The sequence below is a fragment of the Tinamus guttatus genome, unplaced genomic scaffold (genome assembly GCF_059628265.1).
Source record: "Tinamus guttatus ecotype Peru unplaced genomic scaffold, ASM5962826v1 Tinamus_guttatus_pri_ptg001300l, whole genome shotgun sequence".
NCBI classification, from domain to species: Eukaryota; Metazoa; Chordata; class Aves; order Tinamiformes; family Tinamidae; genus Tinamus; species Tinamus guttatus.
In genome coordinates this window covers 22,424-49,711 of record NW_028289834.1, presented here as the reverse complement: position 1 = coordinate 49,711, position 27,288 = coordinate 22,424, and the positions used below count along the sequence as shown (strand labels likewise).

The 27,288-nt window shown below is 63.8% G+C and overlaps 1 protein-coding gene across 1 annotated transcript in view; it reads right to left on the bottom strand.

Moving 5' to 3' along the window:
- The window catches only part of LOC148590517 (uncharacterized), a gene marked incomplete at its 3' end in the record, with an annotated part of 43,161 nt that extends 16,959 nt beyond the window's left edge, over positions 1-26,202 (bottom strand). The window contains exons 1-10 of the mRNA XM_088538968.1: positions 26,122-26,202; positions 24,470-24,560; positions 22,269-22,369; positions 18,729-18,961; positions 15,650-15,797; positions 9,908-10,063; positions 6,727-6,841; positions 6,570-6,640; positions 4,740-4,874; positions 1,177-1,350 (exon numbers count right to left, since the gene is read on the bottom strand). Of these exons, the coding sequence (XP_088395094.1) occupies positions 1,177-1,350; positions 4,740-4,874; positions 6,570-6,640; positions 6,727-6,841; positions 9,908-10,063; positions 15,650-15,797; positions 18,729-18,961; positions 22,269-22,369; positions 24,470-24,560; positions 26,122-26,199 (1,302 nt within the window). The remainder of the gene's footprint in view (positions 1-1,176; positions 1,351-4,739; positions 4,875-6,569; positions 6,641-6,726; positions 6,842-9,907; positions 10,064-15,649; positions 15,798-18,728; positions 18,962-22,268; positions 22,370-24,469; positions 24,561-26,121) is intronic.
- Between the last annotated feature and the right edge of the window lie 1,086 nt (positions 26,203-27,288).

Below are 27,288 nucleotides of genomic sequence, written 5' to 3'. Positions count from 1 at the left end.
CATGTCCCTAACGTGTCCCCAATGTGTCCCCAGTGTCCCCCACATGTCCCCATGTCCCCAACATGTCCCAAATGTCCCCAACGTGTCCCCAACGTGTCCCCATTTCCCAGGGTTTCTCGGCGTCCCCGTTCTCATCATGATGTCCCCATGTCCCCCACGTGTCCCCAATGTCCCCAACGTGTCCCCACTCACCAGCTGGCCCGCCAGCAGGGGCATGTACTCGACGATGGCGAGCCGCACGCGTCCCCATGTCCCCAACGTGTCCCCATGTCCCCAATGTGCCCCCAGTGTCCCCCACATGTCCCCAACGTGTCCCCAGTGTCCCCAACATGTCCCCAATGTCCCAAATGTGCCCCCAGTGTCCCCCATATGTCCCCAACGTGTCCCCATGTCCCCAACGTGTCCCCAATGTCCCCCACATGTCCCCATGTCCCCAATGTGTCCCCATTTCCCGGGGTTTTTCAGCCTCCCCGTTCTCCCCGTGACGTCCCCACGTGTCCCCGATGTCCCCAATGTCCCCAGCGTGTCCCCACTCACCAGCTGGCCCGCCAGCAGGGGCATGTACTCCATGATGGCGAGCCGCACGCGTCCCCGTGTCCCCAACGTGTCCCCAGTGTCCCCCACATGTCCCCAGCGTGTCCCCAGCGTGTCCCCGGTGTCCCCCAGGTGTCCCCAATGTGTCCCCATGTCCCCAACGTGTCCCCGTTTCCCGGGGTTTTTCAGCGTCCCCGTTCTCACCATGATGTCCTCGTGTCCCCCCAATGTCCCCAACGTGTCCCCACTCACCAGCTGTCCCGCCAGCAGGGGCATGTACTCGATGATGGCGAGTCGCACGCGTCCCCATGTCCCCAGTGTGTCCCCATGTCCCCAACGTGTCCCCATGTCCCCAACGTGTCCCCGTTTCCCGGGGTTTTTCAGCGTCCCCGTTCTCCCCATGATGTCCTCGTGTCCCCCCGATGTCCCCAATGTCCCCACTCACCAGCTGTCCCGCCAGCAGGGGCATGTACTCAATGATGGCGAGCCGCACGCGTCCCCATGTCCCCAACGTGTCCCCAATGTCCCCAACGTGTCCCCAACGTGTCCCCATTTCCCGGGGTTTCTCAGCGTCCCCGTTCTCCCCGTGATGTCCCCACGTGTCCCTGATGTCCCCAGTGTCCCCAACGTGTCCCCACTCACCAGCTGGCCGGCCAGCAGGGGCATGTACTCGATGATGGCGAGCCGCACGCGCCACTTGGCGTCCTCGGCCAGCTCCACGATGGCCGGGAGCAGCGACTGTGACAACTGCCGGATGCCGATGACCTCGTTGACGCAGTCCAGGTTGGAGATGATGTTGAGGCGCACCTCGGGGCACTGCGGGGACAGCGGCGTGACGTCAGCGTGACGTCACCGCCACGCCCCCATGATGTCACCGCGACGCCCCCGCGATGTCGTGATGTCATTGTGATGTCACCGCGACGTCACCGCAACGTCGTGATGTCACCGCGACGCCCCACGATGTCACCGCGACGCCCCCGCGATGTCACCGCGACGCCCCCGCGATGTCGTGATGTCATTGTGATGTCACCGCGACGTCACCGCAACGTCGTGATGTCACCGCAACACGAGGTCACCGTGACGCCCCCGCGATGTCGTGATGTCATTGTGACGCCCCCGCGACGTCGTGATGTCATTGTGACGTCACCGCAACGTCCTCACGATGTCACCGCAACGTCGTGATGTCACAGCGATGCCCCCACAATGTCACCGCGACGCCCCCGCGATGTCGTGATGTGACTGTGATGTCACCGCGACGTCACCGCGACGTCCTCGCGATGTCACCGCAACATCGTGATGTCAACACAACACCCCCACGATGTCACGATGTCACCGTGACGCCCCCGCGATGTCACCGTGACGCCCCCGCAATGTCGTGATGTCATTGTGATATCACCGCGACGTCCTCACAATGTCACCGCGACATCACCACGACGCCCCCACAATGTCACCGTGACACCCCCACGATATCACGATGTCACTGTGACGTCACCGCAACGTCACCGCGACACCCCCACGATGTCACCGTGACACCCCCGCGATGTCATTGTGATGTCACCGCGACGTCACCGCAATGTCACCGCGACGCCCCCGCGACGTCCTCGCGATGTCACCGCAACGTCGCGATGTCACCGCAACACCCCCACGATGTCACCGTGACGCCCCCGCGATATCGTGTGTCATTGTGATGTCACCGTGACGTCCTCACGATGTCACCGCAACGCCGTGATGTCACAGCGACGCCCCCACAATGTCACCGCGACACCCCCGCGATGTCGTGATGTGACTGTGATGTCACCGCGACGTCACCGCGACGTCCTCGCGATGTCACCGCAACGTCGTGATGTCACCATGACGCTCCCGCGATGTCCTGATGTCACCGCGACGCCCCCGCGATGTCGTGATGTCATTGTGATGTCACCGCGACGTCACCGCGATGTCACCGCAATGTCGTGATGTCAACACAACACCCCCCACGATGTCACGATATCACCGCGACGCCCCCACGATGTCACCGTGACGCCCCCGCGATGTCGTGATGTCATTGTGACGTCACCGCGACGTCACCGCGACGTCCTCGCGATGTCATCGCAACGTCGTGATGTCACCGCGACACCCCCCACGATGTCACGATGTCACCGCGACGCCCCCACGATGTCACCATGACACCCCCGCGATGTCGTGATGTCATTGTGATGTCACCGCGACGTCACCGCGACGTCACCGCAATGTCGTGATGTCAACACAACACCCCCCACGATGTCACGATGTCACCGTGACGCCCCCGCGATGTCACCGTGACGCCCCCGCAATGTCGTGATGTCATTGTGATGTCACCACATCCTCACAATGTCACCACGACATCACCACGACGCCCCCACAATGTCACCGTGACACCCCCACGATATCACGATGTCACTGTGACGTCACCGCAACGTCACTGCGACACCCCCACGATGTCACCGTGACGCCCCCGCGATGTCATTGTGATGTCACTGTGACGTCACCGCAACGTCACCGCAACACCCCCACGACGTCACCGTGACGTCCCCGCGATATCGTGTCATTGTGATGTCACCGCGACGCCCCCACGATGTCACGGCAACGTCACCCCGATGTCCTCGTGATGTCACCACAACATCGTGATGTCACCACAACGCCCCCACGATGTCACAGCAATGTCACCCCGATGTCCTCGCGATGTCACCATGACGCCCCCGCGACGCCCCCGCAACAGCCCCATGATGTCGCGATGTCCCCGCGATGTCATGATGTCACCGCGACGTCCCCATGATGTCACCATGACGCCCCCATGATGTCACCGCAACATCCCCACGATGTCATGATGTCACCGCGACGTCCCCATGATGTCACCGTGACATCCCTATGACGTTATCGCGACATCCCCGCGATGTCACCACGGCATCCCCATGATGTCACCGTGATGTCACCGCGGTGCCCCCACGATGTCACCGTGACGTCCCCACAATGTCACGATGTCACCACGATGTCCCCATGATGTTACCGCGACGCCCCCATGATGTCACCACAGCATCCCCCTGATGTCACGATGTCACCGTGACGCCCCCACGATGTCACCACGGCATCCCCATGATGTCACGATGTCACCGTGACGCCCCCACGATGTCACCGCAACATCTCCACGATGTCGTGATGTCACCGCGATGTCCCCATGATGTCACTGCGACATCCCCGCAATGTCACCACGGCATCCCCATGATGTCACGATGTCACCGTGAGGCCCCCACGATGTCACCACGGCACCCCCACGATGTCACCACGGCGTCCTCCTGATGTCACAATGTCACCATGATGCCCCCATGATGTCACCATGACGCCCCCACGATGTCATGATGTCACCACGATGTCCCCATGATGTTACCGCGACATCCCCGCGATGTCACCACATCCCCCTGATGTCACGATGTCACCGTGATGCCCCCACGATGTCGTGATGTCACTGCGACGTCCCCACGATGTCACCGTGACGCCCCCGTGATGTCACCACGACATCCCCCGATCTCATGATGTCACCCTGACGCCCCTGTGATGTCCCCGCGACATCCTCGTGATGTCACCGTGGCATCCCCCTGATGTCACGACGTCACCGTGACGCCCCCACGATGTCACCGCAACATCCCCATGATGTCATGATGTCACCGTGACGTCCCCATGATGTCACCGTGACGTCCCCGTGATGTCACCACGGCGTCCTCCTGATGTCACGATGTCACCATGACGTCCCCACGATGTCACCACGACATCCCCATGATGTCACGATGTCACCGCGATGTCCCCATGATGTCACCGCGACATCCCCGTGATGTCACCACGGCATCCCCGATGCCACGATGTCACCGTGACGCCCCCACGATGTCACCGCAACATCCCCATGATGTCACCGCAACATCCCCATGATGTCACCGTGACGTCCCCATGATGTCACGATGTCACCGCGACATCCCCACGATGTCATGATGTCACCGCGACGCCCCCGTGATGTCATCGCGACATCCCCGCGATGTCACGATGTCACCGTGAGGCCCCCACGATGTCACCGCAACACCCCCATGATGTCACCGCGATGTCCCCGCGCTGTCACGGTGTCCCCGCGATGTCACCACGTCATCCCCATGATGTCACCGCGATGTCCCCGCGCTGTCACGGTGTCCCCGCGCCGTCACCTCGTCCTTGAGCTGCGCCAGGAACAGCGGCAGCAGATGCTCCACCGTGTTCTCCTTGCCCAGGATGGGGGACAGCCCCATGATGACCGAGGCCAGCGCCGACTTCACGTGCTGGTTGGCGTCCGACACCAGCTCCTGCGCGGGGACACGCGGGGACGTTGGGGACACCGGCCCCCGGGGCGCCCCCGTGGGGCTTCTCCAGCCCACGGTGTCCCCAAGTTGTCACGATGTTGGGGACATTGTGGTGGTGGCCCCATGGGGGTTCTCATGGGGGTTCTCCAGCCCACGGTGTCCCCAAGGTGTCCCCGTGATCTTGGGGACATTATGGTGGTGGCCCCATGGATGTTCTCATGGGGGTTCTCCAGCCCACAGTGTCCCCAGGGTGTCCCCATGAGATTGGGGACGTCATTGGGGTGTCCCCACACCAATAGGGACATCCTTGGGGTGTCCCCAAGGTGTCCCCATGACATTGGGGACATCATGGTGGTGGCCCCGTGGATGTTCTCATGAGGATTCTCCAGCCCACGGTGTCCCCAGGGTGTCCCCGTGACATTGGGGACGTCATTGGGGTGTCCCCACACCATTGGGGACATCATTGGGGTCTCCCCAGGGGGTCCCCATGTCATTGGGGACATCATTGGGGTGTCCCCAAGGTGTCCCCATGACGTTGGGGACATTATGGTGGTGGCCCCATGGATGTTCTCATGAGGGTTCTCCAGCCTACAGTGTCCCCAGGGTGTCCCCGTGACATTGGGGACGTCATTGGGGTGTCCCCACACCATTGGGGACATCACTGGGGTGTCCCCAAGGTGTCCCCATGATGTTGGGGACATTGTGGTGGTGGCCCCATGGATGTTCTCATGAGGGTTCTCCAGCCTACAGTGTCCCCAGGGCGTCCCCATGAGATTGGGGACGTCATTGGGGTGTCCCCACACCAAGAGGGACATCCTTGGGGTGTCCCCAAGGTGTCCCCATGATCTTGGGGACATTATGGTGGTGGCCCCATGGATGTTCTCATGAGGGTTCTCCAGCCTACACTGTCTCCAGGGTGTCCCCGTGACATTGGGGACGTCATTGGGGTGTCCCCAGACCATTGGGGACATCACTGGGGTGTCCCCAAGGTGTCCCCATGATGTTGGGGACATTGTGGTGGTGGCTCCGTGGATGTTCTCATGAGGGTTCTCCAGCCCACAGTGTCCCCAGGGTGTCCCCATGAGATTGGGGACGTCATTGGGGTGTCCCCACACCATTAGGGACATCATTGGGGTCTCCCCAAGGTGTCCCCATGACATTGGGGACATCATGGGGGTGTCCCAGGGGTCCCAATGACGTTGGGGACATCATGGTGGTGGCCCCATGCATGTTCTCATGGGGGTTCCCCAGCCCACACTGTCCCCAGAGTGTCCCCATGACATTAGGGACATCACTGGAGTGTCCCCATGATATTAGGATGTCATTGGGGCGTCCCCAGGGGGTCCCCATAGCGTTGGGGACATCTTTGGGGGTCCCCATGGTGTCCCCATGGGGGTTCTCCAGTGTGTCCCCAAGGTGTCTCCATGACATTGGGGACATCATGGTGGTGGCCCCATGGATGTTCTCATGAGGGTTCTCCAGTGTGTCCCCAAGGTGTCCCCAAGGTGTCCCCATGACGTTGGGGACATCATGGTGGTGGCCCCATGGATGTTCTCATGGGGGTTCCCCAGCCCAGAGCACCCCCAAGTCCCCAAGTCCCCCCAGTGTCCCCACATCCCCCCGCACCCCCACATCCCCCCAGTGTCCCCAGTGTCCCCAATGTCCCCGCGCTGTCCCCAACGTCCCCAACGTCCCCACCTTGATGCAGGGCAGGATCTGCCCCATGATGACGGCCTCGCGGCACTCGGGCGCCAGGTTCTCGCAGAACTCTGGGGACACCAGGGAGGTGACACCGGTGAGCGGGGGAGGTGACACCGGTGACACGCGGGGGTGACGCGGGGTGACGCGCGCTGACCTTTGACCTTGTGCGAGGCGGCCGCGCGCACCTCGGCCTCGCAGTCCTTCATGAGGTTCTGGAAGGCCGGGACCAGGTCGCTCTTGGTGATCTCGGGGCCCACGGCGCGTTGGAGCTGGGGACATTGGGGACATTGGGGACATTGCGGTGGCCCCCGTGTCCCCCCTCTGTGTCCCCATGTCCCCCAATGTGTTCTCATGTCCCTAATGTGTCTCCATGTCCCCAGTGTTCCCAATGTGTCCCCATGTCCCCAATGTTCCTCCATGGTGATCTCGGGGCCCACGGCCCGTTGCAGCTGGGGACATTTGGGACATTGGGGACACCGCGGTGGCCCCCGTGTCCCCATTCTGTGTCCCCATGTCCCCCCAAGTGCGTCCCTATGTCCCCAGTGTCCCTGGTGTCCCTCCATGGTGATCTCGGGGCCCACGGCCCGTTGCAGCTGGGGACATTGGGGACATCGTGGTGGCCCCTGCGTCCCCACTCTGTGTCCCCATATCCCCAGCGTGTCCCCAATGTGTCCCCTTGTCCCCAATGTGTCCCCATGTCCCCAACGTGTCCCCAACATGTCCCCAATGTCCCCAGTGTGTACCCAATGTGTCCCTAATGTCCCCAACGTGTCCCCATGTCCCCAACGTGTCCCCGTTCCCCGGGGTTTCTCGGCGTCCCCGTTCTCCCCGTCACGTCCCCGTGTCCCCCCCGTGTCCCCGCTGTCCCCTGTCACCTCGGTGAACTTGTCGGCCACCATGTAGCGCCCGTGTCCCTGTGTCCCCATGTCCCCAACGTGTCCCCATGTCCCCAACGTGTCCCCGTTCCCCGGGGTTTCTCGGCGCCCCCGTTCCCCCCGTCACCTCCCCGTGTCCCCCCGGTGTCCCCATTGTCCCCTGTCACCTCGGTGAACTTGTCGGCCACCATGTAGCGCCCGTGTCCCTGTGTCCCCATGTCCCCAACGTGTCCCCAACGTGTCCCTGTGTCCCCAATGTCCCCAACGTGTCCCCGTTCCCCGGGGTTTCTCGGCGCCCCCGTTCCCCCCGTCACCTCCCCGTGTCCCCCCAATGTCCCCATTGTCCCCTGTCACCTCGGTGAACTTGTCGGCCACCATGTAGCACACGTGTCCCTGTGTCTCCATGTCCCCAACGTGTCCCCATGTCCCCAACGTGTCCCCAGAGTCCCCCAAGTGTCCCCAGCGTGTCCCCAATGTGTCCCCATGTCCCCAGTGTGTCCCCGTGTCCTGGGGTTTCTCGGCGTCCCCGTTCCCCCCGTCATGTCCCCATGTCCCCAACGTGTCCCCAATGTCCCCAACGTGTCCCCATGTCCCCAATGTCCCCAACGTGTCCCCGTTTCCCGGGGTTTCTTGGCGCCCCCGTTCTCCCCGTGTCCCCAACGTGTCCCCCCGGTGTCCCCATTGTCCCCTGTCACCTCGGTGAACTTATCGGCCACCATGTAGCGCCCGTGTCCCTGTGTCCCCATGTCCCCAATGTGTCCCCGTTCCCCGGGGTTTCTTGGCGCCCCCGTTCTCCCCGTGTCCCCAACGTGTCCCCCCGGTGTCCCCATTGTCCCCTGTCACCTCGGTGAACTTGTCAGCCACCATGTAGCGCCCGTGTCCCTGTGTCCCCATGTCCCCAACGTGTCCCCATGTCCCCAACGTGTCCCCGTTTCCTGGGGTTTCTCGGCGTCCCCGTTCCCCCCGTCGTGTCCCCATGTCCCCAATGTGTCCCCATGTCCCCAACGTGTCCCCATGTCCCCAATGTGTCCCCAACGTGTCCCCATGTCCCCAACGTGTCCCGTTTCCCGGGGTTTCTCGGTGCCCCCATTCTCCCAGTCGTGTCCCCAACGTGTCCCCCCGGTGTCCCCAATGTCCCCTGTCACCTCAGTGAACTTGTCGGCCACCATGTAGCGCCCGTGTCCCTGTGTCCCCATGTCCCCAACGTGTCCCCAATGTCCCCAACGCCCCCCTCGTGTCCCCAACGTGTCCCCAACGTGTCCCCATGTCCCCAATGTGTCCCCGTTTCCCGGGGTTTCTTGGCGCCCCCGTTCCCCCCGTCACCTCCCCGTGTCCCCAACGTGTCCCCAATGTCCCCTGTCACCTCGGTGAACTTGTCGGCCACCATGTAGCGCCCGTGTCCCTGTGTCCCCATGTCCCCAACGTGTCCCCATGTCCCCAACGTGTCCCCGGGGCCCCCCTCGTGTCCCCAACGTGTCCCCATGTCCCCAATGTGTCCCCATGTCCCCAACATGTCCCCGTGTCCCCAACGTGTCCCCAATGTCCCCAACGTGTCCCCGTTTCCCAGGGTTTCTCAGCGTCCCCGTTCCCCCCGTCACCTCCCCGTGTCCCCCCGGTGTCCCCGTTGTCCCCTGTCACCTCGGTGAACTTGTCGGCCACCATGTAGCGCCCGTGTGCCTGTGTCCCCATGTCCCCAACGTGTCCCCAACATGTCCCCATGTCCCCAACGTGTCCCCGTTCCCCGGGGTTTCTCGGCGCCCCCGTTCTCCCCGTCACCTCCCCATGTCCCCCCCGTGTCCCCAATGTCCCCTGTCACCTCGGTGAACTTGTCGGCCACCATGTAGCACCCGTGTCCCTGTGTCCCCATGTCCCCAACGTGTCCCCATGTCCCCAACGTGTCCCCAGAGTCCCCCAAGTGTCCCCAACGTGTCCCCAATGTGTCCCCAACGTGTCCCCGTGTCCCCAACGTGTCCCCCCCGTGTCCCCATTGTCCCCTGTCACCTCGGTGAACTTGTCGGCCACCATGTAGCGCCCGTGTCCCTGTGTCCCCAACGTGTCCCCAACGTGTCCCCATGTCCCCAACGTGTCCCCGTTCCCTGGGGTTTCTCGGCGCCCCCGTTCCCCCCGTCACGTCCCCGTGTCCCCCCGGTGTCCCCATTGTCCCCTGTCACCTCGGTGAACTTGTCGGCCACCATGTAGCGCCTGTGTCCCTGTGTCCCCATGTCCCCAATGTGTCCCCATGTCCCCAACGTGTCCCCATGTCCCCATGTGTCCCCGTTTCCCGGGGTTTCTCGGCGCCCCCGTTCTCCCCGTCGTGTCCCCATGTCCCCAATGTGTCCCCAATGTGTCCCCATGTCCCCAATGTCCCCAACGTGTCCCCGTTCCCTGGGGTTTCTCGGCGCCCCCGTTCTCCCCGTGTCCCCAACGTGTCCCCAACGTGTCCCCAATGTCCCCTGTCACCTCGGTGAACTTGTCGGCCACCATGTAGCGCACGCGCCAGGACTTGTCCTCGGCCGCCCCGCGCAGCGTGGGCAGCACCAGCCCCTCCAGCTCCTCCGGCGGCAGCAGCTGCGCGATGGAGACGCAGGCCTCGACGGCCAGGAGGCGGACGGAGTCCTGGGGGACAACGGGGACAACGGGGGACATGGGGACAACGGGGGACATGGGGGGACATGGGGGGACATGGGGGGACATGGGGACAACGGGGGACATGGGGGGACATGGGGGGACATGGGGACATGGGGGGACATGGGGACAACGGGGGGACATGGGGACAACGGGGACAACGGGGGGACATGGGGACAACGGGGGACATGGGGGGACATGGGGACAACCAGGGGACATGGGGACAACGGGGACATGGGGGGACATGGGGACAATGGGGGGGACATGGGGACAATGGGGGGGACATGGGGGACACGGGGACAGAGGGGACACGGGGGGGACATGGGGATAACGGGGACATGGGGACAACGGGGGGACATGGGGGACACGGGGGAGACATGGGGGACATGGGGGGACAACGGGGGGACATAGGGGGACATGGGGGACACGGGGACAGAGGGGACAGCGGGGACGGGGGGGGACATGGGGACAACGGAGGGGACATGGGGACAATGGGAGGAACGGGGGGACATGGGGGGACATGGGGACAATGGGGGACATGGGGGACACGGGGACGGAGGGGACAGCGGGGACACGGGGGGGACATGGGGATAACGGGGGGACATGGGGGGACATGGAGGGGACATGGGGGGACATGGGGGACACAGGGACGGAGGGGACAGTGGGGACACGGGGGGACAACAGGGGGGGACATGGGGACAACGGGGGACATGGGGACAATGCAGACACGGGGGGACAACGGGAGGACATGGGGACAACGGGGACATGGGGGGACAACAGGGGGGGACATGGGGACAACGGGGGACATGGGGACAACGGGGGGACATGGGGGACACGGGGACGGAGGGGACAGCGGGGACACGGGGGGACAACAGGGGGGGACATGGGGGACATGGGGACAACGGGGACATGGGGACAACGGGGGGACATGGGGACACGGGGGGACATGGGGGACATGGGGACGGAGGGGACAGCGGGGGGGACATGGGGGACACGGGGGAGACACGGGGAGACAGGGGGGACATGGGGACAACGGGGGACATGGGGGACACGGGGACAACGGGGGACATGGGGACAACGGGGGGACATGGGGGGACATGGGGACAACGGGGGGACATGGGGGGACATGGGGACGACGGGGACATGGGGGGACATGGAGGGGACATGGGGACAACGGGGACACGGGGGGACATGGGGGACACGGGGACAGAGGGGACAGCGGGGACACGGGGGGGACATGGGGACAATGGGGGGACATGGGGGGACATGAGGACAACGGGGGAGACGGGGGACACGGGGACGGAGGGGACAGCGGGGGGACGTGGGGACAACGGGGGGGCAACAGGGACATGGGGACAACGGGGGGACATGGGGACACGGGGGGACATGGGGACACGGGGACAACGGGGACACGGGGGGACATGGGGACAATGGGGGGGACATGGGGACAACGGGGGGACATGGGGATGGAGGGGACAGCGGGGACACGGGGGGACAACGGGGGGGCACATGGGGACAAGGGGGGAGACATGGGGGACATGGGGACAATGGGGGGGACATGGGGGACACGGGGACGGAGGGGACAGCGGGGACACGGGGGGACAACGGGGACATGGGGACAACGGGGGAGACATGGGGGACATGGGGGGACAAGGGGGGTGACGTTGGCTGGGGGGCCCAACGTCCCCAATGTCCCCAGCGGGTCCCCGCTGTCCCCGGAGCCTCCCAGGGTCCCCAGAAGGAGCCAGCGGCACCACAAGGTGCCAGCTCTGTCCCCATGTCCCCACATTGTCCCCATGTCATTGTCACCTGCTCGTCCGCGGCCAGGCTGCCGAACATGGGGATGATGTCCCCGTGTCCCCATGTCCCCACATTGTCCCCATGTCATTGTCACCTGCTCGTCCGCGGCCAGGCTGGCGAACATGGGGATGATGTCCCCGTGTCCCCACATTGTCCCCATGTCATTGTCACCTGCTCGTCGGCGGCCAGGCTGGCGAACATGGGGATGATGTCCCCGTGTCCCCACACTGTCCCCATGTCCCCATGTCATTGTCACCTGCTCATCTGCGGCCAGGCTGGCGAACATGGGGATGATGTCCCCGTGTCCCCACACTGTCCCCACACTGTCCCCATGTCATTGTCACCTGCTCGTCCGCGGCCAGGCTGGCGAACATGGGGATGATGTCCCCGTGTCCCCACACTGTCCCCACATTGTCCCCATGTCATTGTCACCTGCTCGTCCGCGGCCAGGCTGGCGAACATGGGGATGATGTCCCCGTGTCCCCACATTGTCCCCATGTCATTGTCACCTGCTCGTCCGCGGCCAGGCTGGCGAACATGGGGATGATGTCCCCGTGTCCCCACATTGTCCCCATGTCATTGTCACCTGCTCGTCCGCGGCCAGGCTGGCGAACATGGGGATGATGTCCCCGTGTCCCCACATTGTCCCCATGTCATTGTCACCTGCTCGTCCGCGGCCAGGCTGGCGAACATGGGGATGATGTCCCCGTGTCCCCACATTGTCCCCATGTCATTGTCACCTGCTCGGCGGCGGCCAGGCTGGCGAACATGGGGATGATGTCCCCATGTCCCCACACTGTCCCCATGTCCCCATGTCATTGTCACCTGCTCGTCCGCGGCCAGGCTGGCGAACATGGGGATGATGTCCCCGTGTCCCCACACTGTCCCCATGTCATTGTCACCTGCTCGTCCGCGGCCAGGCTGGCGAACATGGGGATGATGTCCCCGTGTCCCCACACTGTCCCCATGTCATTGTCACCTGCTCGTCCGCGGCCAGGCTGGCGAACATAGGGATGATGTCCCCGTGTCCCCACATTGTCCCCATGTCATTGTCACCTGCTCGTCCGCGGCCAGGCTGGCGAACATGGGGATGATGTCCCCGTGTCCCCACATTGTCCCCACACTGTCCCCATGTCATTGTCACCTGCTCGTCCGCGGCCAGGCTGGCGAACATGGGGATGATGTCCCCGTGTCCCCATGTCCCCATGTCATTGTCACCTGCTCGTCCGCGGCCAGGCTGGCGAACATGGGGATGATGTCCCCGTGTCCCCACACTGTCCCCATGTCCCCACACTGTCCCCATGTCATTGTCACCTGCTCGTCCGCAGCCAGGCTGGCGAACATGGGGATGATGTCCCCGTGTCCCCACACTGTCCCCATGTCATTGTCACCTGCTCGTCCGCGGCCAGGCTGGCGAACATGGGGATGATGTCCCCGTGTCCCCACACTGTCCCCACACTGTCCCCATGTCATTGTCACCTGCTCGTCCGCGGCCAGGCTGGCGAACATGGGGATGATGTCCCCGTGTCCCCACACTGTCCCCATGTCATTGTCACCTGCTCGTCCGCGGCCAGGCTGGCGAACATGGGGATGATGTCCCCGTGTCCCCACACTGTCCCCATGTCATTGTCACCTGCTCGTCCGCGGCCAGGCTGGCCAACATGGGGATGATGTCCCCGTGTCCCCACATTGTCCCCACACTGTCCCCATGTCATTGTCACCTGCTCGTCGGCGGCCAGGCTGGCGAACATGGGGATGATGTCCCCATGTCCCCACATTGTCCCCATGTCATTGTCACCTGCTCGTCCGCGGCCAGGCTGGCGAACATAGGGATGATGTCCCCGTGTCCCCACATTGTCCCCATGTCATTGTCACCTGCTCGTCAGCGGCCAGGCTGGCGAACATGGGGATGATGTCCCCGTGTCCCCACACTGTCCCCATGTCATTGTCACCTGCTCGTCCGCGGCCAGGCTGGCGAACATAGGGATGATGTCCCCGTGTCCCCACATTGTCCCCATGTCATTGTCACCTGTTCGTCCGCGGCCAGGCTGGCGAACATGGGGATGATGTCCCCGTGTCCCCACACTGTCCCCACACTGTCCCCATGTCATTGTCACCTGCTCGTCCGCGGCCAGGCTGGCGAACATGGGGATGATGTCCCCGTGTCCCCACCCTGTCCCCGTGTCCCCACACTGTCCCCACATTGTCCCCATGTCATTGTCACCTGCTCGTCCGTGGCCAGGCTGGCGAACATGGGGATGATGTCCCCGTGTCCCCACATTGTCCCCATGTGTCCCCATGTCATTGTCACCTGCTCGTCCGCAGCCAGGCTGGCGAACATGGGGATGATGTCCCCGTGTCCCCACACTGTCCCCATGTCATTGTCACCTGCTCGTCCGCGGCCAGGCTGGCGAACATGGGGATGATGTCCCCGTGTCCTCACACTGTCCCCGTGTCCCCATGTCATTGTCACCTGCTCGTCCGCGGCCAGGCTGGCGAACATGGGGATGATGTCCCCGTGTCCCCACACTGTCCCCATGTCATTGTCACCTGCTCGTCCGCGGCCAGGCTGGCGAACATGGGGATGATGTCCCCGTGTCCCCACACTGTCCCCATGTCATTGTCACCTGCTCGTCCGCGGCCAGGCTGGCGAACATAGGGATGATGTCCCCGTGTCCCCACATTGTCCCCATGTCATTGTCACCTGCTCATCCGCGGCCAGGCTGGCGAACATGGGGATGATGTCCCCGTGTCCCCACATTGTCCCCATGTCATTGTCACCTGCTCGTCCGTGGCCAGGCTGGCGAACATGGGGATGATGTCCCCGTGTCCCCACACTGTCCCCACACTGTCCCCATGTCATTGTCACCTGCTCGTCCGCGGCCAGGCTGGCGAACATGGGGATGATGTCCCCGTGTCCCCACACTGTCCCCACACTGTCCCCATGTCATTGTCACCTGCTCGTCCGCGGCCAGGCTGGCGAACATGGGGATGATGTCCCCATGTCCCCACATTGTCCCCATGTCCCCATGTCATTGTCACCTGTTCATCCGCGGCCAGGCTGGCGAACATGGGGATGATGTCCCCGTGTCCCCACATTGTCCCCATGTCCCCATGTCATTGTCACCTGTTCATCCGCGGCCAGGCTGGCGAACATGGGGATGATGTCCCCGTGTCCCCACACTGTCCCCATGTCATTGTCACCTGCTCGTCCGCGGCCAGGCTGGCGAACATGGGGATGATGTCCCCGTGTCCCCACATTGTCCCCATGTCATTGTCACCTGCTCGTCCGCGGCCAGGCTGGCGAACATGGGGATGATGTCCCCATGTCCCCACACTGTCCCCATGTCATTGTCACCTGCTCGTCCGCGGCCAGGCTGGCGAACATGGGGATGATGTCCCCGTGTCCACACACTGTCCCCGTGTCCCCATGTCATTGTCACCTGCTCGTCCGCGGCCAGGCTGGCGAACATAGGGATGATGTCCCCGTGTCCCCACACTGTCCCCATGTGTCCCCATGTCATTGTCACCTGCTCGTCCGCGGCCAGGCTGGCGAACATAGGGATGATGTCCCCGTGTCCCCACACTGTCCCCATGTCCCCATGTCATTGTCACCTGCTCGTCCGCGGCCAGGCTGCCGAACATGGGGATGATGTCCCCGTGTCCCCATGTCCCCACATTGTCCCCATGTCATTGTCACCTGCTCGTCCGCGGCCAGGCTGGCGAACATGGGGATGATGTCCCCGTGTCCCCACACTGTCCCCATGTCATTGTCACCTGCTCGTCCGCGGCCAGGCTGGCGAACATAGGGATGATGTCCCCCTTGACGTGCTCCAGCTCCAGCACCCGCGCGAACTCGCCCAGCTTGGAGGCGGCCGCGCGACGGACCATGGGGGTGTCATCGGAGCACAGCGTGCGGAAGTACCTGTGGGGACACGAGGGGACACAAGGTGACACGTGGGGACATGAGGGGACACCTATGGGACACCTATGGGACACGTGGGGACACCTATGGGACATGGACACCATGGGGGTGTCATCGGAGCAGAGCGTGCGGAAGTACCTGTGGGGACACGAGGGGACACAAGGTGACACGTGGGGACATGAGGGGACACCTATGGGACACCTATGGGACACGTGGGGACACCTATGGGACACGGGCACCATGGGGGTGTCATCGGAGCAGAGCGTGCGGAAGTACCTGTGGGGACACGAGGGGACACGTGGGGACATGAGGGGACACGAGGGGACACCTATGGGACACCTATGGGACACCTATGGGACATGGGGGTGTCATTGGAGCAGAGTGTCCGGAAGTACCTGTGGGGACATGAGGACACATGGGGACACTTGGGGACACCTATGGGACACGTGGGGACACCTATGGGACACCTATGGGACACGGGCACCATGGGGGTGTCATCGGAGCAGAGCGTGCGGAAGCACCTGTGGGGACACGAGGGGACACGTGGGGACATGAGGGGACACGAGGGGACACCTATGGGACACCTATGGGACATGGGCACCATGGGGGTGTCATCGGAGCAGAGCGTGTGGAAGGACCTGTGGGGACAGCAAGGGACATGGGGACACAGGGGGACACCTATGGGACACCTATGGACACGTGGGGACACCTATGGGACACCTATGGGACACGTGGGGACACCTATGGGACACGAGGGGACACCTATGGGACACCTATGGGACACACGGGGACACCTATGGGACATGTGGGGATACCTATGGGACACGAGGGGACACCTATGGGACACACGGGGACACCTATGGGACACGTGGGGACACCTATGGGACACGAGGGGACACTTGGGGACACCTATGGGACACGGGCACCATGGGGGTGTCATCGGAGCACAGCGTGCGGAAGCACCTGTGGGGACATGGGGACACGTGGGGACACCTATGGGACACGTGGGGACACCTATGGGACACCTATGGGACATGGGCACCATGGGGGTGTCATCGGAGCAGAGCGTCCGGAAGTACCTGTGGGGACACGAGGTGACACGTGGGGACACGAGGGGACACCTATGGGACACCTATGGGACACATGGGGACACCTATGGGACACGAGGTGACACCTACGGGACACCTATGGGACACGGGCACCATGGGGGTGTCATCGGAGCAGCGCGTGCGGAAGGACCTGTGGGGACATGGGGACATGTGGGGACCCTTGGGGACATTTGGGGACACTCAGCGCTATCACAGTGCCTCATAGCCACCCATAGGGACACTTGGGGACCCTTGGGGACATTGGCGGTCACTCACTGTCGCAGCTCGGCCTTGACGGGTGCCGACACGCGGGGGTAGGGAGCCCCTTGGGGACACTTGGGGACACTGTAGCCCCTCATAAGAATACATGGAGACACTTAGGGATGTGTGGGGCCCCTTGGGGACATTTGGGGACACTTGGTGCTATCACAGCCCCTCATAGCCACCCATAGGGACACATGGGGACATGTGGGGACCCCTAGGGACACTTGGGGACATTTGGGGACACTCACTGGCGCAGCTCGGCCTTGACGGGCGCCAACACGCGGGGTAGGGAGCCCCTTGGGGACACTTGGGGACACTGTAGCCCCTCATAAGAATACATGGAGACACTTAGGGATGTGTGGGGCCCCTTGGGGACCCTTGGGGACATTGGGGACACTCGGGGACATTTGGGGACACTCACTGCCGCAGCTTGGCCTTGACGGGCGCCAACACGTGGGGGCAGGGAGCCCCTTGGGGACACTTGGGGACACTGTAGCCCCCCATAGGAACACATGGGAACCCTTGGGGACACGTGGGGACCCTTGGGGACACGTGGGGACACTCGGGGACATTCGCGGTCACTCACTGCCGCAGCTCGGCCTTGACGGGTGCCGACACGCGGGGGTAGGGAGCCCCTTGGGGACACTTGGGGACACTTGGTGCTATCACAGCCCCTCATAGCCACCCATAGGAACACGTGGGGACCCCTGGGGACACTTGGGGACCCTTGGGGACATTTGGGGACACTCACTGTCGCAGCTTGGCCTTGACGGGCACCGACACGGGCGAGTAGGGAGCCCCTTGGGGACACTTAGGCACTATCACAGCCCCTCATAATTGTCCTTGGGGACCCTTGGGGACACATGGGAACCCTTGGGGACATTCGGGGACATGTGGGGCCACTCACTGTCGCAGCTCGACCTTGACGGGCAACAACACGTGTGGGCAGGGAGCCCCTTGGGGACACTGTAGCCCCCCTTGGGGACACTGTAGCCCCCCATGGGGACATGTGGGAACCCTTGGGGACCCCTGGGGACAGTTGGGGACCCTTGGGGACATGTGGGGCCACTCACTGTCGCAGCTCGGCCTTGACGGGCGCCGACACGCGGGGGTAGGGAGCCCCTTGGGGACACCTGGGGACACTGTAGCCCCCCTTGGGGACCCTGTAGCCCCCCATGGGGACACGTGGGGACCCTTGGGGCCCCTTGGGGACATTTGGGGACACTCGGGGACATTCGCGGTCACTCACTGTCGCAGCTCGGCCTTGACGGGCGCCGACACGCGGGGGCAGGGAGCCCCTTGGGGACACTTGGGGACACTATAGCCCCTCATAAGAATACATGGAGACACTTAGGGATGTGTGGGGTCCCTTGGGGACCCTTGGGGACATTTGGGGACACTCACTGCCGCAGCTCGGCCTTGACGGGTGCCGACACGCGGGGGTAGGGAGCCCCTTGGGGACACTTGGGGACACTGTAACCTCCCTTGGGGCCACTGTAGCCCCTCATAGGAACACATGGGACCCTTGGGGACACTGTACCCCCCCATGGGGACCCTTGGGGACATTGGGGACACTCACTGTCGCAGCTCGGCCTTGACGGGCGCCGACACGCGGGGGTAGCAGACCCCGAAGAGGCCGCACGCCGACGTGCGCGACGTGAACCAGTCGCCCCCCGCCAGGCGCTTGACCAGGGGCACGAAGTGGCCCTCGAGCGCGGGCGGCGAGTGCTCCTGCGACACGGCGCGCAGCGACTCCACCGCCTTGTCCCGCACCACCGTCTCCTCCACCGTGGCCAGCGACTCCAGCGGCGGCTGCGGGGGCAGAAAACAGCGAAAAAACGGTGAAAAACGGTGAAAAAACGGTAAAAAACGGTGAAGGAACGGTGAAAAACGGCCCCAGACAACCCCGGAACGGCCCTAGAGACCCAGATCTGCCCTAAGGTCCTTCACTGTGGGCAGCGACTCCAGCGCCTTGTCCTGCCCCACCGTCTCCTCCACCGTGGCCAGCGACTCCAGCGGCGGCTGCGGGGGTGAAAAATGGAGAAAAAACGGTGAAAAACGGTGAAAAAACGGGGAAAAACGGTGAAAAAACGGGGAAAAACGGTGAAGGAACGGTGAAAAACGGCCCCAGACAACCCCGGAACGGCCCTAGAGACCCAGATCTGCCCTGAGGTCCTTCACTGTGGGCAGCGACTCCAGCGCCTTGTCCCGCACCAGCGTCTGCTGCACCGTGGTCAGCGACTCCAGCGGCGGCTGCGGGGGAAAACAGTGAAAAAACGGTGAAAAACGGTGAAAAAACGGCGAGAAACGGTGAAAAAACGGTGAAAAACGGCCCCAGACAACCCCAGATCTGCCCCAGGGTCCTTCACTGTGGGCAGCGACTCCACCGCCTTGTCCCGCACCACCGTCTGCTGCACCGTGGCCAGCGACTCCAGCGGCGGCTGCGGGGGTGAAAAATGGAGAAAAAACGGTGAAAAACGGTGAAAAAACGGTGAAAAACGGTGAAGGAACGGTGAAAAACGGCCCCAGATAACCCCGGAACGGCCCTAGAGACCCAGATCTGCCCTAGGGTCCTTCACTGTGGGCAGCGACTCCAGTGGCAGCTGCAGGGGGAAAACGGGGAGAAAACGGTGAAAAAATGGTGAAAAACGGTGAAGGAATGGTGAAAAACGGTTAAAAAATGGTGAAGGAACGGTGAAAAACGGCCCCAGACAACCCCAGAACGGCCCTAGAGACCCAGATCTGCCCCAGGGTCCTTCACTGTGGGCAGCGACTCCAGCGGCAGCTGTGGGGGGAAAACGGGGAGAAAACGGGGAGAAACGGTGAAAAAACAGCAAGAAACGGTGAAATAATGGCGAGAAACGGTGAAGAAACGGTGAAAAACGGCCCCAGACAACCCCGGAACGGCCCTAGAGACCCAGATCTGCCCCAGGATCCTCCACCGTGACCTGGGAATCCAGGAGCGGCTGCGGGGGGAAAACGGGGAGAAACGGGGAGAAACGGTGAAAAACGGTGAAAAAACGGTGAAAAACGGCCCCAGACAACCCCAGAACGGCCCTAGAGACCCAGATCTGCCCCAGAATCCTCCACCGTGACCTGGGAATCCAGGAGCGGCTGCGGGTGGAAAACGAGGAGAAAACGGTGAAAAAATGGTGAAAAACCGTGAAGGAATAGTGAAAAACGGTGAAAAACGGTGAAGGAACGGTGAAAAACGGCCCCAGACAACCCCGGAACGGCCCTAATGACCCAGATCTGCCCTAAGGTCCTTCACTGTGGGCAGCGACTCCAGCAGCAGCTGCGGCGGGAGAAAATAGCGAAAAAACGGTTAAAATGGTGAAAAACGGTGAAAAACGGTGAAGAAACGGTGAAAAACGGCCCCAGATAACCCTGGAAGGGCCCTAGAGACCCAGATCTGCCCTAGGGTCCTTCACTGTGGGCAGCGACTCCAGCGGCAGCTGTGGGGGAAAACGGGGAGAAACGGGGAAAAATGGTGAAAAAACGGTGAAAAATGGTGAAAAAATGGGGAGAAACGGCGAAGAAACGGTGAAAAACGGTGAAGAAACGGCCCTAGAGACCCAGATCTGCCCCAGGATCCTCCACCGTGACCTGGGAATCCAGCGGAGGCTGCAGGGAGGAAACAGGGAGAAATGGGGAAGGAACGGGGAGAAACGGTGAAGAAACGATGAAAATGAGTGAAAAATAGTGAAAAACGGTGAAAAAACGGGCAAAAACGGCCCAAAAAACCCTGGAATGACCCTAGAGACCCAGATCTGCCCCAGGACCCTCCGCTGTGACCTGGGAATCCAGCGGGGGGAGAAAATGGGGAGAAAACTGCGAAAAAACGGGGGGAAACGGGGTAGAAACGAGGGAAAAATGGGCAAAACAGGGCGAAACGTGAAAGAAACGAGGAAGAAAAGGGCAAAAATGAGGAGAAATGGTGAAAAACTGGGGGAAATGTGGAAGAAATGTTGGGAAAATGGGGGGAAACAGGGGGAAGGAGGGCAGGGGAGCGCGGTGGCCGCAATGTCCCCATGTCCCCACATTGTCCCCATGTCCCCACGCTGTCCCCACGTCCCCATGATGTCCCCGCATTGTCCCCATGTTCTGTGTCCCCACAATGTCCCCATGTCCCCACATTGTCCCCATGATGTCCCTGTGTCCCCACGATGTCCCCGCATTGTCCCCATGTCCCCGCATTGTCCCCATGTCCCCGCATTGTCTCCATGTCCTGTGTCCCCACGATGTCCCCGCACTGTCCCCATGTCCCCAATGTCCCCACATTGTCCCCAATGTCCCCATGTCCTCACCAGCAGGCAGTGCACGAACTCGGGGCCACCCACGAGCGCCGTGAACGTCCCCATGTCCCCGCATTGTCCCCATGTCCCCACGATGTCCCCATGTCCCCATGCCCTGTGTCCCCATGATGTCCCCAATGTCCCCATGATGTCCCCAATGTCCCCATGTCCTCACCAGCAGGCAGTGCACGAACTCGAGGCCGCCCACGAGCGCCGTGAACGTCCCCATGTCCCCACGATGTCCCCATGTCCTGTGTCCCCACGATGTCCCCAATGTCCCCATGTCCCCACAATGTCCCCACGATGTCCCCAATGTCCCCATGTCCTCACCAGCAGGCAGTGCACGAACTCGGGGCCGCCCACGAGCGCCGTGAACGTCCCCATGTCCCCACATTGTCCCCATGTCCTGTGTCCCCACGATGTCCCCAATGTCCCCATGTCCCCACAATGTCCCCAATGTCCCCACATTGTCCCCATGTCCCCATGTCCTCACCAGCAGGCAGTGCACGAACTCGGGGCCGCCCACGAGCGCCGTGAACGTCCCCATGTCCCCACATTGTCCCCATGTCCTGTGTCCCCACGATGTCCCCACGCTGTCCCCATGTCCCCACGCTGTCCCCATGTCCCCATGATGTCCCCATGTCCCCACGATGTCCCCAATGTCCCCATGTCCTCACCAGCAGGCAGTGCACGAACTCGGGGCCACCCACGAGCGCCGTGAACGTCCCCATGTCCCCGCATTGTCCCCATGTCCCCACGATGTCCCCATGTCCCCATGATGTCCCCAATGTCCCCACATTGTCCCCATGTCCCCATGTCCTCACCAGCAGGCAGTGCACGAACTCGGGGCCGCCCACGAGCGCCGTGAACGTCCCCAGCTGCTCGGCCAGCGCCAGCAGGACCTCGTCCTCGTCGTAGATGGTGTCTGGGGACAGCCGAGAGCCACCGTGTCCCCAACGGGGCCATGGTGTCCCCAACGGGGCCGTCGTGTCCCCAACGGGGCCGCAGGGTCCCCTCCCGCGGCCACAGGTCCCTCCGTGTCCCCCCATGTCCCTCAATGCCCCCCAATGTCCCTCAATGTCCCCTCACATTCCCGTGTCCCCACGTCCCTCAATGTCCCCCCGTGTCCCCTACATCCCCCCATGTCTCTGTGTATCCCATGTTCCTCAATATCCCCTCAGTGTCCCCCAATGTCCCCCCATGTCCCCTCACATCCCCGTGTCCCCATGTCCCTCATTGTCCCCCCATGTCCCTCAATGTCCCTCCATGTCCCCCAGTGTCTCCCCAAATCCCTCCATATCCCTCAATGTCCCCATGTCCCTCCGCGTCCCGCCATGTCCCCAATGTCCCCTCACATCCTCCCATGTCCCTCAATGTCCCCCCATATTCCTCAACGTCTTCTCATGTCCCCCAATGGCCCCCCATGTCCCCTCACATCCCATGTCCCCCCATGTCCCTCCATATCCCCCAGGGTCTCCCCATGTCCCTCCATGTCCCACCATGTCCCCAATGTCCCCTCGCATCCTCCCATGTCCCTCAATGTCCCCCCATATTCCTCAATGTCCCCTCATGTCCCCCAATGGCCCCCCATGTCTCCTCACATCCCCGTGTCCCCATGTCCCTCATTGTCCCCCCATGTCCCCCCGTGTCCCCCATGTCCCCTCACATCCCTTGTCCCCCCATGTCCCTCCATATCCCCCAGGGTCTCCCCATGTCCCTCCATGTCCCACCATGTCCGCAATGTCCCTTTGCATCCTCCCATGTCCCTCAATGTCCCCACATGTCCCTCAAAGTCCCCCCATGTCCCCCCATGTCTCTGTATATCCCCCCATATTCTTCAATGTCCTCTCATGTCCCTCAATGGCCCCCCATGTCCCTCAATGGCCCCCCATGTCCCCCCATGTCCCTCAATGTCCCCCACATCCCCCCGTGTCCCCCCATGTCTCTGTATATCCCCCCATATTCCTCAATGTCCCCTCATGTCCCTCAATGTCCCCCCATGTCCCTCCACATCCCCCCGTGTCCCCATGTTCCCTCATGTCCCCTCACATCCCTTGTCCCCCCATGTCCCTCCATATCCCCCAGGGTCTCCCCATGTCCCTCCGCGTCCCGTCATGTCCCCAGTGTCCCCTCGCATCCTCCCATGTCCCCCCATCTCCCTCAATGTCCCCATGTCCCCTCACATCCCTCCATATCCCCCCGTGTCCCCATGTCCCCCGTCCTCCCGTGTCCCTCCATATCCCCCAATGTCCCCATGTCCCCAATGTCCCCCCATATCCCCCTGTGTCTCCATGTCCCCGCATGTCCCTCCATATCCCCCTGTGTCCCCATGTCCCTCCCTGTCCCATTTCCTCCTTTCCCCATTGTCCCCAATGTCTCCCCATGTCCCCGATGTCCCTCAATGTCCTCTCATGTCCCCCCATGTCCCTCACTGTCCCATTGCCACCAATGTCCCTCCATGTGCCCCATGTCCCCTTTTCCCATATCCCCCTGTCCCCAATGTCCCCCCCATGTCCCCCAACGTCCTCAATGTCCCCCATGTCCCTCCACGTCCCCCATGTCCCGGTGTCCCCATTGTCCCCCTGTGTCCCTCCATGTCCCCCCGTATCCCCATTGTCCCCATGTCCCTCCATGTCCCCTCTGTCCACACTGTCCCCCATGTCCCCAATGTCTCCCCATGTCCCCCCCATATCCCCCAACGTACTCAATGTCCCCCGTGTCCCCAATATCCCCATGTCTCCAGTGTCCTCCATGTCCCTCCCATGTCCCCCCATGTCCCCCTCATATCCCCCAATGTCCCCAATGTTCCCCTCATGTCCCCCAATGTCCCCAATGTTCCCCTCATGTCCCCCAACGTCCCCCCATGTCCCCCAATGTCCCCCACTTTCTCATGTCTCCAATGTCCATGTCCCAAATGTCTCCCCATGACCCCAATGTCCCCCCATGTCCCCAATGTCCCCCCATGTCCCCAATGTCCCCAATGTCTCCCCGTGTCCCCCATGTCCCCCCATGTCCCCAGTGTCACCTGTGAGGAAGGGCAGCAGCTCGCTGCGGGTCCTCTCCACGCCCAGGGCCAGCGCGATGGTCGACAGCTTCTTGATGCTGTTCAGCCGCAGCTGGGGGAGAAAACCACGCATCAACCCCAAATTGGGCCCAAAAAAAACCCGAAACGGGCAAAAAAAAAACGCCCCAAATGGGTAAAAATCCCCCCGCTCGCCGCCCATTGGCTGCCGCGCGCTGGGCCCGCCCCCGCGGCGCGCCCTCATTGGCCGCCCGCGGGGGGCGCCGCCCCCGCCGCAGAGGGGCGCCGCGGAGCAGGGGGGCGCCGCTGAAGCCCCGCCCCGCGGCCAATCAGCGCGGCGGGCGGGGGTAAACGGACAGCACCGGCAGCCAATCAGCGGCCGCGCTTCGTCGCCGCAACAAGGCGGGCGAGCTCGGGGGGGCTCGGAACCACTCGGGGCCGCTCGGAGGGGCTCGGGACCACTCGGGGGGGCTCGGAGGGACTCGGGACCACTCGGGGCTCCTCGGCGGGAGCTCGGGGGGGATTCGGGGCCGCTCGGGGGCTCCTCGGAACCGCTCGGGGCCGCTCGGGTTCGTGGTACCTCCCCGGGTTCGGAGGGGCTCGGGGCCGCTCGGGACGAGCTCGGGGGGGACTCGGGTTCGCTCGGAACCGCTCGGGGCCGCCCGGGTTCGTGGTACCTCCCCGGGTTCGGGTGTCCTCGGCACCGCTCGGGGGCGGCTCCTCGGAACCGCTCGGGACCGCCTGGGTTCGTGGTACCTCCCCGGGTTCGGAGGGGCTCGGGGCCGCTCGGGGGGGCTCGGGTCCACTCGGGGGGGGTTCGGAGGGGCTCGGGGGCTCCTCGGAATCGCTCGGAACCGCTCGGGTTCGCGGCATCTCCCCGGGTTCGGAGGGGCTCGGGAGGACTCGGGGCACCTCGGGGGTACTCGGAACCGCTCGGGTTCGCGGCATCTCCCCGGGTTCGGAGGGCGGGCTCGGGCCACTCGGCGGGGATTCGGGCGCCGCGGGGGCGGCTCCTCGGAACCGCTCGGAACCGCTCGGAGCCGCCCGGGTTCGTGGTATCTCCCCGGGTTCGGGAGGACTCGGGGCCGCTCGGGGGCTCCTCGGAACCGCTCGGGTTCGCGGTATCTCCTCGGGTTCGGAAGAGCTCGGGGCCGCTCGGGGAGGTTCGGGAGGACTCGGGACCGCTCGGGGGGATTCCGGGGGCCTCGGGGCCGCTTGGGGGCTCCTCGGAACCGCTCGGGGCCGCCCGGGTTCGCGGTATCTCCCGGATTCGGAGGGGCTCGGGGCCGCTCGGGTGGATTCGGGGGAACTCGGGTGGATCGGGGGGGGTTCGGGAGGACTCGGGCCGCTCGGGGGGTTCGGGGGTTCTCGGGGCGCTCGGGGGGCTCGGGTGTCCTCGGCACCGCTCGGGGGCTCCTCGGAACCGCTCGCAGCCGCCCGGGTTCGCGGTATCTCCCGGGTTCGGAGGGGCTCGGGGCCACTCGGGTGTCCTCGGCACCGCTCGGGGCGGCTCCCGACAGGCGCCTCCGCGGCTTCGGAGCCGCTCGGGGCCTCCCCGCAGCCTCCCGGCTCCCACGAGCGCTCTGCATCGCTCGTGCCGGCCCCGCGGGGCTCCCCGACATGTCCCCGGGTCGCGGCCCCTCGCCCCCCGGTACCTGCACGTCCTCGTTGCGCAGCTCGTCGATGAGCACCGCGATGGGGTAGAGCGAGTCGTCCCCGTCCGCCGCCGCCATCTTGCCCGCGCCCTCACTGAGCCGCCGCCGCACGGGGCCGCCCCGGCCGCCGCCGCTGCCGCAGGGGCGGCGCCGCGCGCTCATTGGCTGCCGCCGGCCGGCGGCGCCGCGCTCATTGGCCGCCGCGGGAACGCCCGCCCCCCCCGCGCGCTGATTGGATGGGGGCGCTGAGGCGGCTTCCGGCGGCCGCGGTCGCCCGGCTGGGGGCTGCGTTTTGGGGCGGATTCTGCCCGGTTTGGGGCGAATTTCGCCCCTTTTGGGACAAACTACGACCCATTTGGGGCAGATTCCGCCCGGTTTGAGCAGATTCCGCCCGGTTTGAGCAGATTCCGCCCAGTTTTGAACGAATTCCGCGTATATAGGGCAGATTCCGCCCAGCTTGGGGGGATTTCCGCCCATTTTAGGGCGAATTCCGCCCATTTTAGGGCGAATTCTGCCCAGTTTGGGTCTCTCTGCCGCTCCGGGCGCCATTTTCCAGGAAAACCAAAACCAGGCGGGTACCAAAACGGGGTAAAAGTGGGTAAAAAGGGGAAGGCGGGGGGTGGAGGCCGCATCCGCAAGCCCCGCCCCCAGCCATTAGCCCCGCCCCTTCCACATAAGCCCCGCCCCGATGTGCCCCACCCACACAAGCCCAGCCCCCACTTCGAACCACGCCCCCTTCACCCGAGCCCCGCCCCGGGGGTTGACCACGCCCACAGTCATCACCCACCCCCCAGGTTCTGGCCCCGCCCCTCTCTGCCTAAGCCCCGCCCCTTCACAACACCCCGCCCCTTTAACCCCGCCCATCCACCCAAGCCCCGCCCCAACCCCATCCAGCAAGCCCCACCCCCCACCAATAACCCCACCCACCCAAGCCCCACCCTCCAACCCCGCCCCATCCAGCAAGCCCCACCCCCAATAACCCCGCCCACCCAAGCCCCGCCCTCCAACCCCACCCCCTCCAGCAAGCCCCACCCCCAATAACCCCGCCCACCCAAGCCCCGCCCTCCAACCCCACCCCATCCATCAAGCCCCACCCCCACCAATAGCCCCGCCCTCCAACCCCACCCCACCCACCAAGCCCCACCCCCACCACTAACCCCACCCACC